Source organism: Rhinoderma darwinii, chromosome 1 (assembly GCF_050947455.1).
Source record: "Rhinoderma darwinii isolate aRhiDar2 chromosome 1, aRhiDar2.hap1, whole genome shotgun sequence".
Classification (NCBI taxonomy): Eukaryota; Metazoa; Chordata; class Amphibia; order Anura; family Rhinodermatidae; genus Rhinoderma; species Rhinoderma darwinii.
Genome location: NC_134687.1, coordinates 461,058,819 through 461,071,208, shown reverse-complemented (window position 1 = coordinate 461,071,208; position 12,390 = coordinate 461,058,819). Strand labels below are relative to the sequence as shown.

The 12,390-nt window shown below is 39.7% G+C and overlaps 1 protein-coding gene across 1 annotated transcript in view; it reads right to left on the bottom strand.

Annotated features, from left to right (window-relative positions):
* Nucleotides 1-218: 218 nt before the first annotated feature.
* GALNT9 (polypeptide N-acetylgalactosaminyltransferase 9) overlaps nucleotides 219-12,390 on the bottom strand; it is a 422,479-nt gene continuing 410,307 nt past the window's right edge. The window contains exons 9-11 of the mRNA XM_075832874.1: nucleotides 9,831-9,926; nucleotides 2,991-3,158; nucleotides 219-1,908 (exon numbers count right to left, since the gene is read on the bottom strand). Of these exons, the coding sequence (XP_075688989.1) occupies nucleotides 1,762-1,908; nucleotides 2,991-3,158; nucleotides 9,831-9,926 (411 nt within the window). The 3' untranslated portion in view covers nucleotides 219-1,761. The remainder of the gene's footprint in view (nucleotides 1,909-2,990; nucleotides 3,159-9,830; nucleotides 9,927-12,390) is intronic.

Below are 12,390 nucleotides of genomic sequence, written 5' to 3'. Positions count from 1 at the left end.
TCCTTCACTGTATATATATATATATATATATATATATATATATATATATACACATACACACACACACACACACACACACACACACATACACAATTGTTTCCCTTTCTAGATGGACAGGATTCTTACATTTTCTTCCTTTTCTTCCCATACCATGCAACCCCTTTTATGAAGTAGATGTCATGTTGTTGTACGTACAAATACAATATTGAATGACACAATTTCCAGTAGACATTTTTAATTGTGTGAAGAATTTTAGGAATTGAAATGGTGACTGACATAACATACTTTTTTAAATAACCTCTCCAGCTAGTTTATATCAGTCCAGGCAATATGAATCACAAGATTGATCCCAAAAAGGTGTAAAATGCTTTGTATTTGTTAATACACAATAATCTCCATTGGACAACTGATTAAAGGCAAGTAAAGCTCTGTTGGAACTGATGGTCTATATTCTTAAATTATGAACATAATATTGATGTGATGCCAAATGGTTTTATATATGGTTTTATCTTTTATAATCTTTTTATGAAAACACCAAATCTTCCAGAATTAATTGGCTTTCTTTTTCTGACGGGGTTGTTTGAAATAAGAAAAAATTGTCTGCTTTTCTCCAGAAACAGCACCACTTCTGTCCAAGAGCTGCGTCTGATGTAAGAACTCATCCCCATTCTAGTGAATGGAACAGAGCTGCAGTACCAGACACAGCCTTTGGACCAGAGTGGTGGCGCTTTTAAAAGAAAATAGCAGATCCTTTTATAATCTTAGACAAGACTGTAGACCAAATGATCCTGTTACCTGCTAAACATTCAATATCTGCTTAGTACTAAATACACATTGAATACGTATCAGAGAATAATTTTTACTTTTTTGGAAGCGCCATTTCAACATTTCATATGAATGGGTTGAGACTGTGATAATTTCACCAAAACATATTATATATTTTTTTTTATTTATTTCAAACTATTTATAAATTCATTCCTATTTTCAGGTTAAATTTAAGTAAAACTATTGACTAGAATATTGACTTCTTATATCGAAGGATTCATTCAGATGAAGCACATTATTGTAAATCCAGCCATCACACTGATGAAGGTCCTGGTATTTAAGAACCTACTGTCCAGATATAATAATCAGGTCATTTAATTGTTTGCCTATTAATGAATTGTATTTAAAGGAATACATATGATTTGTTACGTTGTTGTAACAGCGGTACAGATGAAGAGCTTCTAAAAGACCAAGCCATACCTGCACAATGATCACGACAATGCTTTTACCAAACTGTTGTGGTAATGCCAGCAAATAGATTTCTTGCCCATTGGGGATTATTGCTTACTTACATTTGCATCTTATTTACATATTATTTAGCACAATTAATCACACATGCTGATGTGAGGGATGCTCTGTTTTGTTGTATAGGAAGTACAATAAAAAGGCACATGATCATTCATTGTAGGAATTGTGCACCAGTCCGTAACATAAAATTTACCAGTAGAAAGAAGCTTTTCACTTATACCCTCCTGAAGTACAAACATAAACTCTATCCAGTCTTGTAATCCTCCAACTTTGACGTGCTCTGTCCGTCTCTTTCTTTTGGTAGTTCCACATAGGATCCATGACAGCCTATTCACATAGTGGGATGGCTATCATGATGTGATGTTCAGTGGTCCATGAGCAGATGGTATAAATTGTCGTCTATTCTTGTGTTTAACCAAGAAGGCATCTCTGTATGTTTCTCATGTCTAAATTGAACATCCCATCCCATCAATTTCGACCATGTTTTATCCAGTTTCTTATAATCCATTTCTGTCCTGAGCATCTCTGCACCACCAGTCTCAGTCCAAAATTAGCATCCTTGGACATCTCCACCTCCAGACAGCGACCTGTGTCCCTGCTGACAATGGGGCTATTCTGTATGCACAATAGAAAGAAAAGTCTATAATCTTTGACATCAGATTCTGGATTACTCAACATATAAAAGGTACATAAAAAGTAGAAGAGGCCAGATGTTAGGCCAGAACATTTTGGTATGAATTATGATGGGAGGAAATTAAAGCAAATAGACAGACTTTCACTGGTAATGGACTGTCACAGGTAATGGAATGCAAAATCTAGTAGACCTCGATAAGCAGGGCCACCATCAGGGGAAGTACAGGTGTTACTGCTGTCAGGGATCGAGGCAAATTAGGGGCCAAAACCCAACTGTTGTCTTTCACCCACCCGCCTCCTAACAGCTGCTACATGAGAGCTATTGAAGTGTCAGTTATAAGTGAAAGGGACCCATTTAATGGATAAGGAGGTGCAAACTGGTTCCCAACATGGTGCCCTTTCTTTCACATAAGTGTTAATGCACGGGTTCCAATTAGTATTCTATTCCCTCTACCACATGGGCCTACTAAATATATGGTAGGTGCCTGAGAGACTGCATAAAGATCATATTATTTCTCTTCATTTAAAAATCAGTAGTAGTGAAGGTTAATGAACATAATAGGCAGTTTAAGGGACTAGGACTAGATTAGGTAAGAAGAGAGAGCAATCAAAACACATTCTTCTGACATAATCACAAAGTACAATTTGAACATTACGTACACATCTCTACATTCTGGTGCATATTTCTTATTCGGAAAATATTTTTTTGTGTGTTTCAATATAGTAATTACTAAATTATAATACAGATGTGAGGCAGATTAATCATGTCTGATTTATGTAATGTGTGCTCATCATATATGTCATATGTGTCCCTGATCTCTCGTGTTTGCCTGATCTATGTTATGTATGTCTCTGATCTATGTCATACGTGTCCCTGATCTGTCATGTGTGTATCTGATCTATATCATGTGTATCCCTGATCTATGTTATGTGTGTCCCTGACTTAAGTCATACGTCTCCATCATTTATGTAATGTGTCCCTGATCTGTCATTTGTGTCTCTGATCTATTTTTCAATATTTGGCTATACTGAAATTATAGCTTTCACATTTAGCAACTCCTTACCTGAGTGAAATCCCAGAGTTTCTGAGTTGGTCTTGGGATATCATCACATTTCTTTAGAGTAGGGGTTCTCCCTTTGCCATCGTCAATGAGACATTTTGTATCGGGTAAGAAGGCAGTAGAGCCAAGGGGACCTAACTGCAGCAGCCCCTCAGCGCTGTAGCGTACCAACTGTATGAAAAAAAAGGAAAATCGGTCATTGACTATTCTACTACTGTCTTATTTGAGACATGGAATGAAACTGGGTTCTAGTCTTTGATATACAATTCATCTGCTGTGTACAGCATTGCTTCCAGGGAACATTGATTTCTCCAAAGATACACACTGCGCTGTTTTAAACAATCACTTTGCTTTTACTCACCATATGTTCTACTAACATAAACTGTAAACATCTTTTCCTGACTGTATTGAATGTACTCCTGTATATATGTCCGTTCCCGAAAGCCCATTGAGTTTTCGATATCTCTGACAGTAGGGAGTAACTCGGTAGAAAGCATACGACACAGACTGTGTAATGTGGTGACACCTGACACTTTCATGTGGTGACACCTGACACTTTCAGTTAGTGCATTAATGCAGAGCTGAGACTGTTGATAATTGGAAAGAAAACAACTCTGGAATCTAACTTCTCTTCATTTTCAGCGAACAAGTCATACCTCCTAACTTATTTAGGTTTAAATTTCAATAACCATTATTCAATTTTCATATGGGACAACACTGCTATATATATATATATATATATATATATATATATATATATATATATATATATATATATATATATATAAATAATTACCCATTCAAAAATGCTGCATCTATGCCATACACACACACACACACACACACACACACATATATATCTATGAATCTGTATGGATGCAACATTTTTTGGATGGGTAATTCTGGTATTGTTTTAGTTGGTAAACTAGAGTGCTCAACTCAAAATCAGCTGCTTGGCCAACTGCAAAGTGCAGCTGCATAATACTGGTTTTGCAGGCATTATTTTATATACAGATACCAAGTTAGGTTGTTGCATAAACGGACATTACATTTGAGTCTACCTTTTGCAAGTCCTAACAGACTGTCTTCCTCTTCTACCAGCAGAAGCACAATGCAGTAAATACTTATACATTAAATATAAGGCTGTATTCACAATAGTGACATGGCTTCTGTTTATAACTGAGCCAAGGCCATTGTAATGAATCCATATTCTGATGGATTCAAACGGATCTTGACAGACGGTATTGACTTTATGTGGTCCACTCGGTTTCCAGTTTTTTTAACAGCAAGTGTGCTGAATACTGGGCTATTCTTGCAATAAAAAATACCATAAAGACAGATGCTGATGTAACTCCAAAGTGCACAGAGCCTAAATCAAATATAAAATAGGAGAGTGCTACACCTCCTATTATGTTATCCTACTTATATTCCTTCCATTCATATTTGTGCTTGAAATTATAATAATATGAAGAATACATTTCATTTGAACAAATATTCAGAAACAAGCTAAAGTGGGATCTCTCTAAAGCCCCAAACCCAGAATAAATCACACAACTGGAAAACATTCATGTTTTTATTTCTCACACACATTTAAAAAAAACAAACATGAGTTTGAAAATGTAGTTTTAGTATGTGCCACTGATTTATGCTTTGTGGGTGAACGGAAAAAGACAATACAAAGTTGAACAGCTTAGTAATCCTTGAGCAATGCATACGGACCAAGATCTTAAGGAAATCTGGGCTGAAGAACAAGTGGAGTGGATCAATCAAGATAAATGAGTCACTGACTGACTGAGCTGTGTGCTCAAGAAGGGATTATGGTGGGAGTCTGATGAGTGTGTTTCGCCACTCAAGGTTGACAGGGATTTTTATCCTGTTTTTGACTTGTGCTAGCAATAGTTAGTTTTGAGGACCACAATATGTATCAGAAGGTCATTTTAAATTCCACGAATATTTATATTTGAAAATAAATAGTTAAACTTTTCCACTCTGTCAAAAGAAATACTCTAAATTTGCAAATAATATCTCGCCAGCATTTGTCACCCGGAATGTATTTACAAAAAGAAAAATAAACAGCAGTTAGAAATATCTTTGCTGAGAAGACGACGCTCACAAATAACCATTATGTATACAAAGTGTTTAGCTGAGCGTTATCTTAAATTTATATGGTAGTGTTGCTGTTGGTAATAGGAGAATTTATGCTTGGGTAAATATAGAAATATAATTAAACAGACAGGAAACACTATTAAGATGCGTTGGGACAATAAATTAGGGAAATAATATTTTTTTATAGACGCTGATAAGCTCGACTTGGTGTCTTTCATGTCTTAATTACATAAATACACATATCTTTTTATTACCTGAATAAAGTATAATCCTTTTTATTAAGTTTTACATCTCCTTAAATGTAAAGTATTTATTAAAGGGGTATTCCGGAACTAAAAAATTACATTTATTTAAATAAAACAATGAAAATGATATAACTTTACAATGTACTTACGTTTCATCAGATGGCTGTAGCGTCGTATATCCTCCTCCGTCACCGCCCCCTTAGTGAAGCAAAATCTGCACTTCCTGTGCAGACCCGTCCATTTAGTCTTCTGCCTTGCTTCCGGTTTCCGGCTTTCACACTGTACGGTTACGTCACAAATGACGTAACCGTACCACGTGCTTCTTTATCTCAGAGCATGCGTGGTTAACACACTCCACCGCGCATGCTCTGTGAAATTATAACCCCTTATAAATTACCGACGGAATACGAAGTTGCGGGAATAACGGCCGTTCCGGCCGTCTTCCAGACAGGTGCAGGAGCTGTGACAGCTGCTGTCTCGTACAGCAGCTGCCGCAGCTCCTACAGCGGGGACCGATCGCTGTGTCCCCGCTGTCTAACCCCTTAAAAGCCGCGTTCAATAGAGATCGCGGCTTTTTAGGGGTTAAGTTACCATCGTCGGCCTGCTACACGATAGCGGCCGGCGATGGTTACTATGGCAACCGGACACCAAACAATGGCGTCCGGCTATGCCATCGACGGAAGCCTAATGGGTCCTGACAAAGTCAGGACCCACTATGCTTGCTGTCAGTGAATAGCTGACAGTTCTAATACACTGCACTACGCATGTAGTGCATTGTATTAGAATAGCGATCAGAGCCTCCTGCCCTCAAGTCCCCTTGTGGGACAAAGTAATAAAGTAAAAAAAAAAGATGTGTAAAAATAAGAAAATAAAAGTTAAAAAAAATCCCCTTTTTTTCCCTTATCAGTCCTTTTTTATTAATAAAAATATATAAATAAATAAAATATACATAATTGGTATCGCCGCGTCCGTAACGGCCTGAACTACAAAATTATTTCGTTATTTATCCCGCGCGGTGAACGCCGTAAAAGAAAATAATAATAAACCGTACCAAAATCACAATTGTTTGGTCACTTCACCTCCCAAAAAATTTATTAAAAATAGATCAAAAAGTCGCATGTACCGAAAAATGGTCCTGATCGAAACTACAGTTCGTTACGCAAAAAATAAGTCCTCGCACGGCTTTATTGATGGAAAAATAATAAAGTTCTTGCTCTTAGAATAAGGGAACACAAAAAGTGAATGATTTTTTACAAAACGTATTTTATTGTGCAAACGCCATAAGACATAAAAGAACTATAAACATCTGGTGTCACCGTAAGGCCGAGTTTACACGAGCGTGTGCATTTTGTGCAAGCAAAAAGCGCGGCGTTTTGCGTGCGCAAAAGGCAATTAACAGCTCCGTGTGTCAGCCCTTTATGATGCGCGGCTGCATGGTTTTCGCGCAGCCGCCATCATTATGACACTCCGTTTGGATGTTTGTAAACAGAAAAGAACGTGGTGCTTTTCTGTTTTCATTCATCCTTTACAGTGCTGTTGCGCGAATCACACGCGTCCCACGGAATTGCTTCCGTGCCACATGCGTGGTTTTCACGCACCCATTGACTTCAATGGGTGCGTGATGTGCGAACAGCGCACAAATATAGGACGTCGTGCGCTTCACGCAGCGGACATACGCTGCGTGAAAATCACGCACCTGGCTGCACGGCCCCATAGACTAACATAGGTCCCTGCGACGCGCGTTGCACGGATGTATAACACGCTCGTGTAAATGAGCCCTAATCGTATCGCCCCGCAGAATAAAGTGAATATGTCATTTATAGCGCACGGTGAACGCTGTAACAAAAATAGAATAAAAAAACAATAGTAGAATTGCTGTTTTTTTAGTCACCACGCCACTTAAAAATAGAATAAAAACTGATCAAAAAGCCGCGTGCACCCCAAGAAAACTACAATGAATTCCTCAAGGGGTCTAGTTTCCAAAATGGGGGCACCTTTTGGGGGTTTCCACTGTTTTGGTACCACAAGACCTCTTCAAACCGTTTAACCCCTTAATGACCGGGCCATTTTGCACGTTAATGACCAAGGATTATTTTTGTTTTTTCACGGTCGCATTCCAAGAGTCATAACTTTTTTTTTATTCCGTCGACATAGCCGTATAAGGGCTTGTTTTTTGCGGGACGAGTTGTATTTTGTAATTGTACCATTTTTAGGTGCATATAATATATTGATTAACTTTTATTAACTTTATTTTAGGAGAGAATTGAAAATAAGCCGCTATTCCAGTATTGATTTTCACGTTATAAATTTACGCCGTTTACTATGCAGCGTAAATAACATGTTAACTTTATTCTATGGCTCGGCACGGTTACGGGGATACCAAATATGTAAAGGTTTTATGTTTTCCTACGTTTGCACAATAAAAACCCTTTTAGAAAAAAATTACTTGTTTTTGCATCACCGCATTCCAAGAGCCGTAACGGTTTTATTTTTCCGTCTATGTGGCCGTACGTGGGCTTGATTTTTGCGGGACAATGTGTAGTTTTCATTAGTACTATTTTGGGGTACATAGGACTTAGATTAATTTTTATTTAATTTTTTATGGTGGGAATGGGAGAAAAGAGCGAATTTTGCCGTTGTTTTTTTGGACGCCGTTCATCCAGCGGTTTAATTAATGTGTTAATTTTATTGTTCAAGTGGTTACGATCGCGGGGATACCATATATGTGTATGTGTGATTTTGTTTTGACACTTTTACTTTAAAAAAGTATTTCACTGTAATTTTTTTTTTGTTTTTTCACCAACTTTATTTAACGGATTGACATTTTTTTTTTAGTCCCACCATGGGACTTCACTATGCGATGTGCCGATCGCATATATAATGCTTTGGTATACTTCGTATACCAAAGCATTATTGCCTGTCAGTATAAAACAGAGGGAGCTCCCTCCCTCTGTCAAACACATTAGATGCCGCTGTCACTATTGACAGCGGCATTTAATGGGTTAAACTGCCGGAATCGGAGCGCGCTTCGATTCCCGCAGTTGCAGCAGGAGCCAGGCTGTGTATAACAGCCGTGCTCCTGCCGCTGATCGTGTGGGTACACTGGCAGTACCCGCGCGATCACAGGATGGATATATCCCTCCTCCTGCGCGAACTAGCAGCTGCAGAGGACTGATATATCCGCCCTTCGGCGTTAAGAGGTTAAAAACGCAGATATCCAGTGATTTCAGCTTGTGCTATCAGTAATAGAATGAGAGCACCAAAATGAAGACTGAGATTGCAGAAGTTAGTAGAGCTGGGTGTAGTAGGCGGAGCAAGTGCACTGCTGCATGCACATTGCATGCTGGGACTAGAGCAGTGCATGCAGGGAGGAGAAACACAGGAAGAGAAGAGGAATGAACTTACTGAGCAAAACAAACCTCTCAAGGTAAACAATAGGGAGTTATGTTACTAAAACCATTTATTATCAAGAAAAAGATAGTCAGAGTGCACTAATATATTAATAGAGGAACATTGCATTGATTTAAAAAAAAAAAAAAAAGGATTGGAAAACCCCTTTAAGCTTGCATGAGGCATATGATGATTGAGAACATTTTGTACTAAAGTAAGCTTAAAGGATGCTTGTGCCTAGGCAGCTGTAGACATGTATTAGATTCAGTAAAGCCAGACATGATGTGTATTACTGTAAATGTAACTTTTTTTTATTATAACTGTGCTACTTGGTGGAGGGGGCTGGGGGGAGGGCTCTTCCTGTTATGGAGCTGGAGAGATGTGCTTAGTGACCTGACCAATCAGCTGCTCTTTCTCCCCTCTCACTGCAAACTCTCACGCACAGGCTTAGGGAGCAAGGCTGTAATATGATCCTCTTCTCCTCTGCATCTTTACTTGCTGTGTTACTGAAGACCAACTTTTTAGTTACTAAAGAGGTTCCTGATCATTCAGGCCAAGTTCAGACTTTGCATTTTGGTGCAGTTCAACTTCATACTTTTTACATTCTGTTTTCAATGCTGTGGATTTCCCACAAGTCAATAGGGCAAAACACTGACAGATTGCAACAAATAGGGTATGCTGCATTAAAAAAACACAAAAAAAACAAAACACTGACAAGTGTGTGGGTTTTCAAAAGTTTAATGAGATTTTTACGAATCTCATTCAAATTCATGTAGCATCTGGATGCAGCTTGAAACGCATATCAAACACACCCAGTATGGACAATTTCATAGGAAGACAGTAAGCCTGTTTTTGTAGTGTGAAAGTGATCTAAAGCACCAATTGTTCTTCTGAGACAGTAATGGGGAATAAATCTGATATTTATATTTATATGAATGTGCTTTGTTTGTAAAATTGGACTGGCATTCTAGTAATTGTTGCAGTGTTATTGTGAAGTAAACTGTGCTCCTTAGCTAATGTGCACTTGCATGGAACTTATGTTCAGTATACAGATACCAAGAGGAGCATAGCAGTTGGGGGAGCAGAGGTTTACATTGTTTACCTGTGAGGACATGCCATGGCAAGGGTACAAAATGGCTTTGTTGTCATCTTCAGAACCTTGATCCAAGCAATAACCTGTTGCTTTACTGTTACGTAGCTGAAATAACAAACATATTACAGTTTAAGACTACAAAGAGGTAATACAAATAATCTTATTACAAAGAAAAATATTTATATTTATTATCTGTAATTAGTTTTATGGTTTTACATTAATATTTGCCTGCTTAACATGGTGCATTTGCTACGCAATATCTCTTCCAAGCCTCTTTCTTAATACAAAGATAAGGAAAGGGTCATTGAAATCAATGGTAGTCTGTTGTGTCAAAGATTTTCATTGATGAAAATGTATTAATGGTGCCAATGGGGTTTTGGTAGTACCAGCTAAGTTAGGGGGGATTCACACGAACGTGTATTGGGTCCGTGCGGGCCGTGTGGTTTTCACGCGCCACGCACAGACCAATACAAGTCTATGGGGCAGTACAGACAGTCCGTGCTTTTTGCGCAGCGTTTGTCAGCTGCGCAAAAAGCGCGACATGCTCAATATCTCCGCGTATTTCGCGCATCACGCACCCATTGAAGTCAATGGGTGCGTGAAAACCACGCAGGTCGCACGGAAGCACTTCCGTGCGAACCGACTGAAACAGCGCACCAGCTGTCAAAAGGATGAATGTAAACAGAAAAGCACCACGTGCTTTTCTGTTTCCAAACATCCAAACGGAGTGTCTTTGAGATGAGCGAACCCGGACAACCGAACCGAACTTCACCGGGTTCGGCCGAACTAGTTTTGGCCGAACCCGGCAAAAAAAATTCCGGTACGCGACGTCAGGAGATAATCACTGTCCAGGGTGCTGAAAGAGTTAAACTGTTTCAGCACCATGGACAGTGACTTCCGATCCCAATATACATGAACGTGTAAAAAAAACCCGAAGTTCTGACTTACCGATAACTCCCGGCTTCTTCCTCCAGTCTGACCTCCCGGGATGACAATTCAGTCCAAGTGACAGCTCCAGCCAATCACAGGCCAAGCGCAGGCTGCAGCGGTCACATGGACTGCCGCGTCATCCAGGGAGGTGGGGCCCGATGTCAAGAGAGGCGCGTCACCAAGGACGCGTCACCAAGGCAACGGCCGGGAGGGAAGTTCTCGGTAAGTACGAACTTTTTCTTTTTTTTTAACAGGTTTCTCGATATTGTGTTCGGCATTCACTGTCGAGGGTGCTGAAAGAGTTACTGCCGATCAGTTAGCTCTTTCAGCACCTTGGACAGTGACGGGCGTCGACTAGCCTCATCTCTATGATGGCGGCTGCGCGAAAATCACGCAGCCGCGCATCATACACGGATGACACACGCAGCTGTCATGTGGTTTTTGCGCGCGCAAAACGCCGCGTTGTTTGCGCGCGCAAAAACGCAACGTTCGTCTGAATCTGCCCTTACTCTGTAATGCGATTAACTGACACTAACATATATTTTTGAGTGGCTTTCCCCTTTAAAGAACTAACGATGTCCAGGGTTTATTCATTATACACTTTGTTGGGGGTTGCAACCTTGCACAACTGCTCGCAGCACTCTGTCTGCTTGGTGGGGTGCTCGTCGGTTCTGCTGACCCTTGCTATGATGAATTCAGAGCTGTGGCGTCCCATTGCTATGGCAATGCCACAGCTCTCTCCTCTGCAGGAAGGCCCGGCCACAGTAGATAATGTCAGATGCTGGAGACCCTAAAGGAGAAATGCATCTGGAATTCCTTGCCTGTTTCTTAACTCTGGTGGTAAGATTCCCTGTTGTTCTCTGTGATTTCCTGGGTTTGACCCGGCTTATCTTGACTTTGCATGATCCGATAATTTGTGCACTGACCTTTGACATGACGCTTGCATCACCATTGATTTCAATGGTGACAGATCCGGTGCAAATAGTTTCCATTCATCGCCATTGTGTAAGGGTTCTGTCATTTTGATGGAATGAATTTCGCAGTCGACTACGCTATTGATTCTTTCAAAACGGCAGAACCCTTACACAACGGTGACAAACGGAAAACATTTGCAACCGATCCGTCACCATTGAAATCAATCATGATGCAAATGGAAACCTGTGGTTTCCATTTGTTTAATTTGTTTCAGTTTGGATTCCGTTCATGGGTTGCCCTGACGGAAAGCTCAGGCGGAACCCATAAACGGAGTCGTAATAAGGTAATGCTCGCTGAGCATTGGGGGGATAGGTACCTAATGATAAAAAAAAAGAAAACCTGGAGTGGTTCTTTAAGATGGTTTTACATGGGCAGATATTCACTTGTGTAAAACAAACTATGAATTAGCGCCGATTAACAATGCAGCTTATTGATTATTGCTAATATGCTCCATTCAAATGGAGCAATGATGTTTAGTATGGGGACGAACGATCTTTACTACGATTGTTCATCCCCATATATTTGCATCTTGTTAGCAGCAAATCTCCTGTTCACACTGGGAGATTTGCTACCAAACCATTTTCATGGCGGCATAAAAGATTCAATCAGCCGATGAATGAGCATTTGCTTGTTCATTGGTTGATCGCTGCCATGTTTACACATG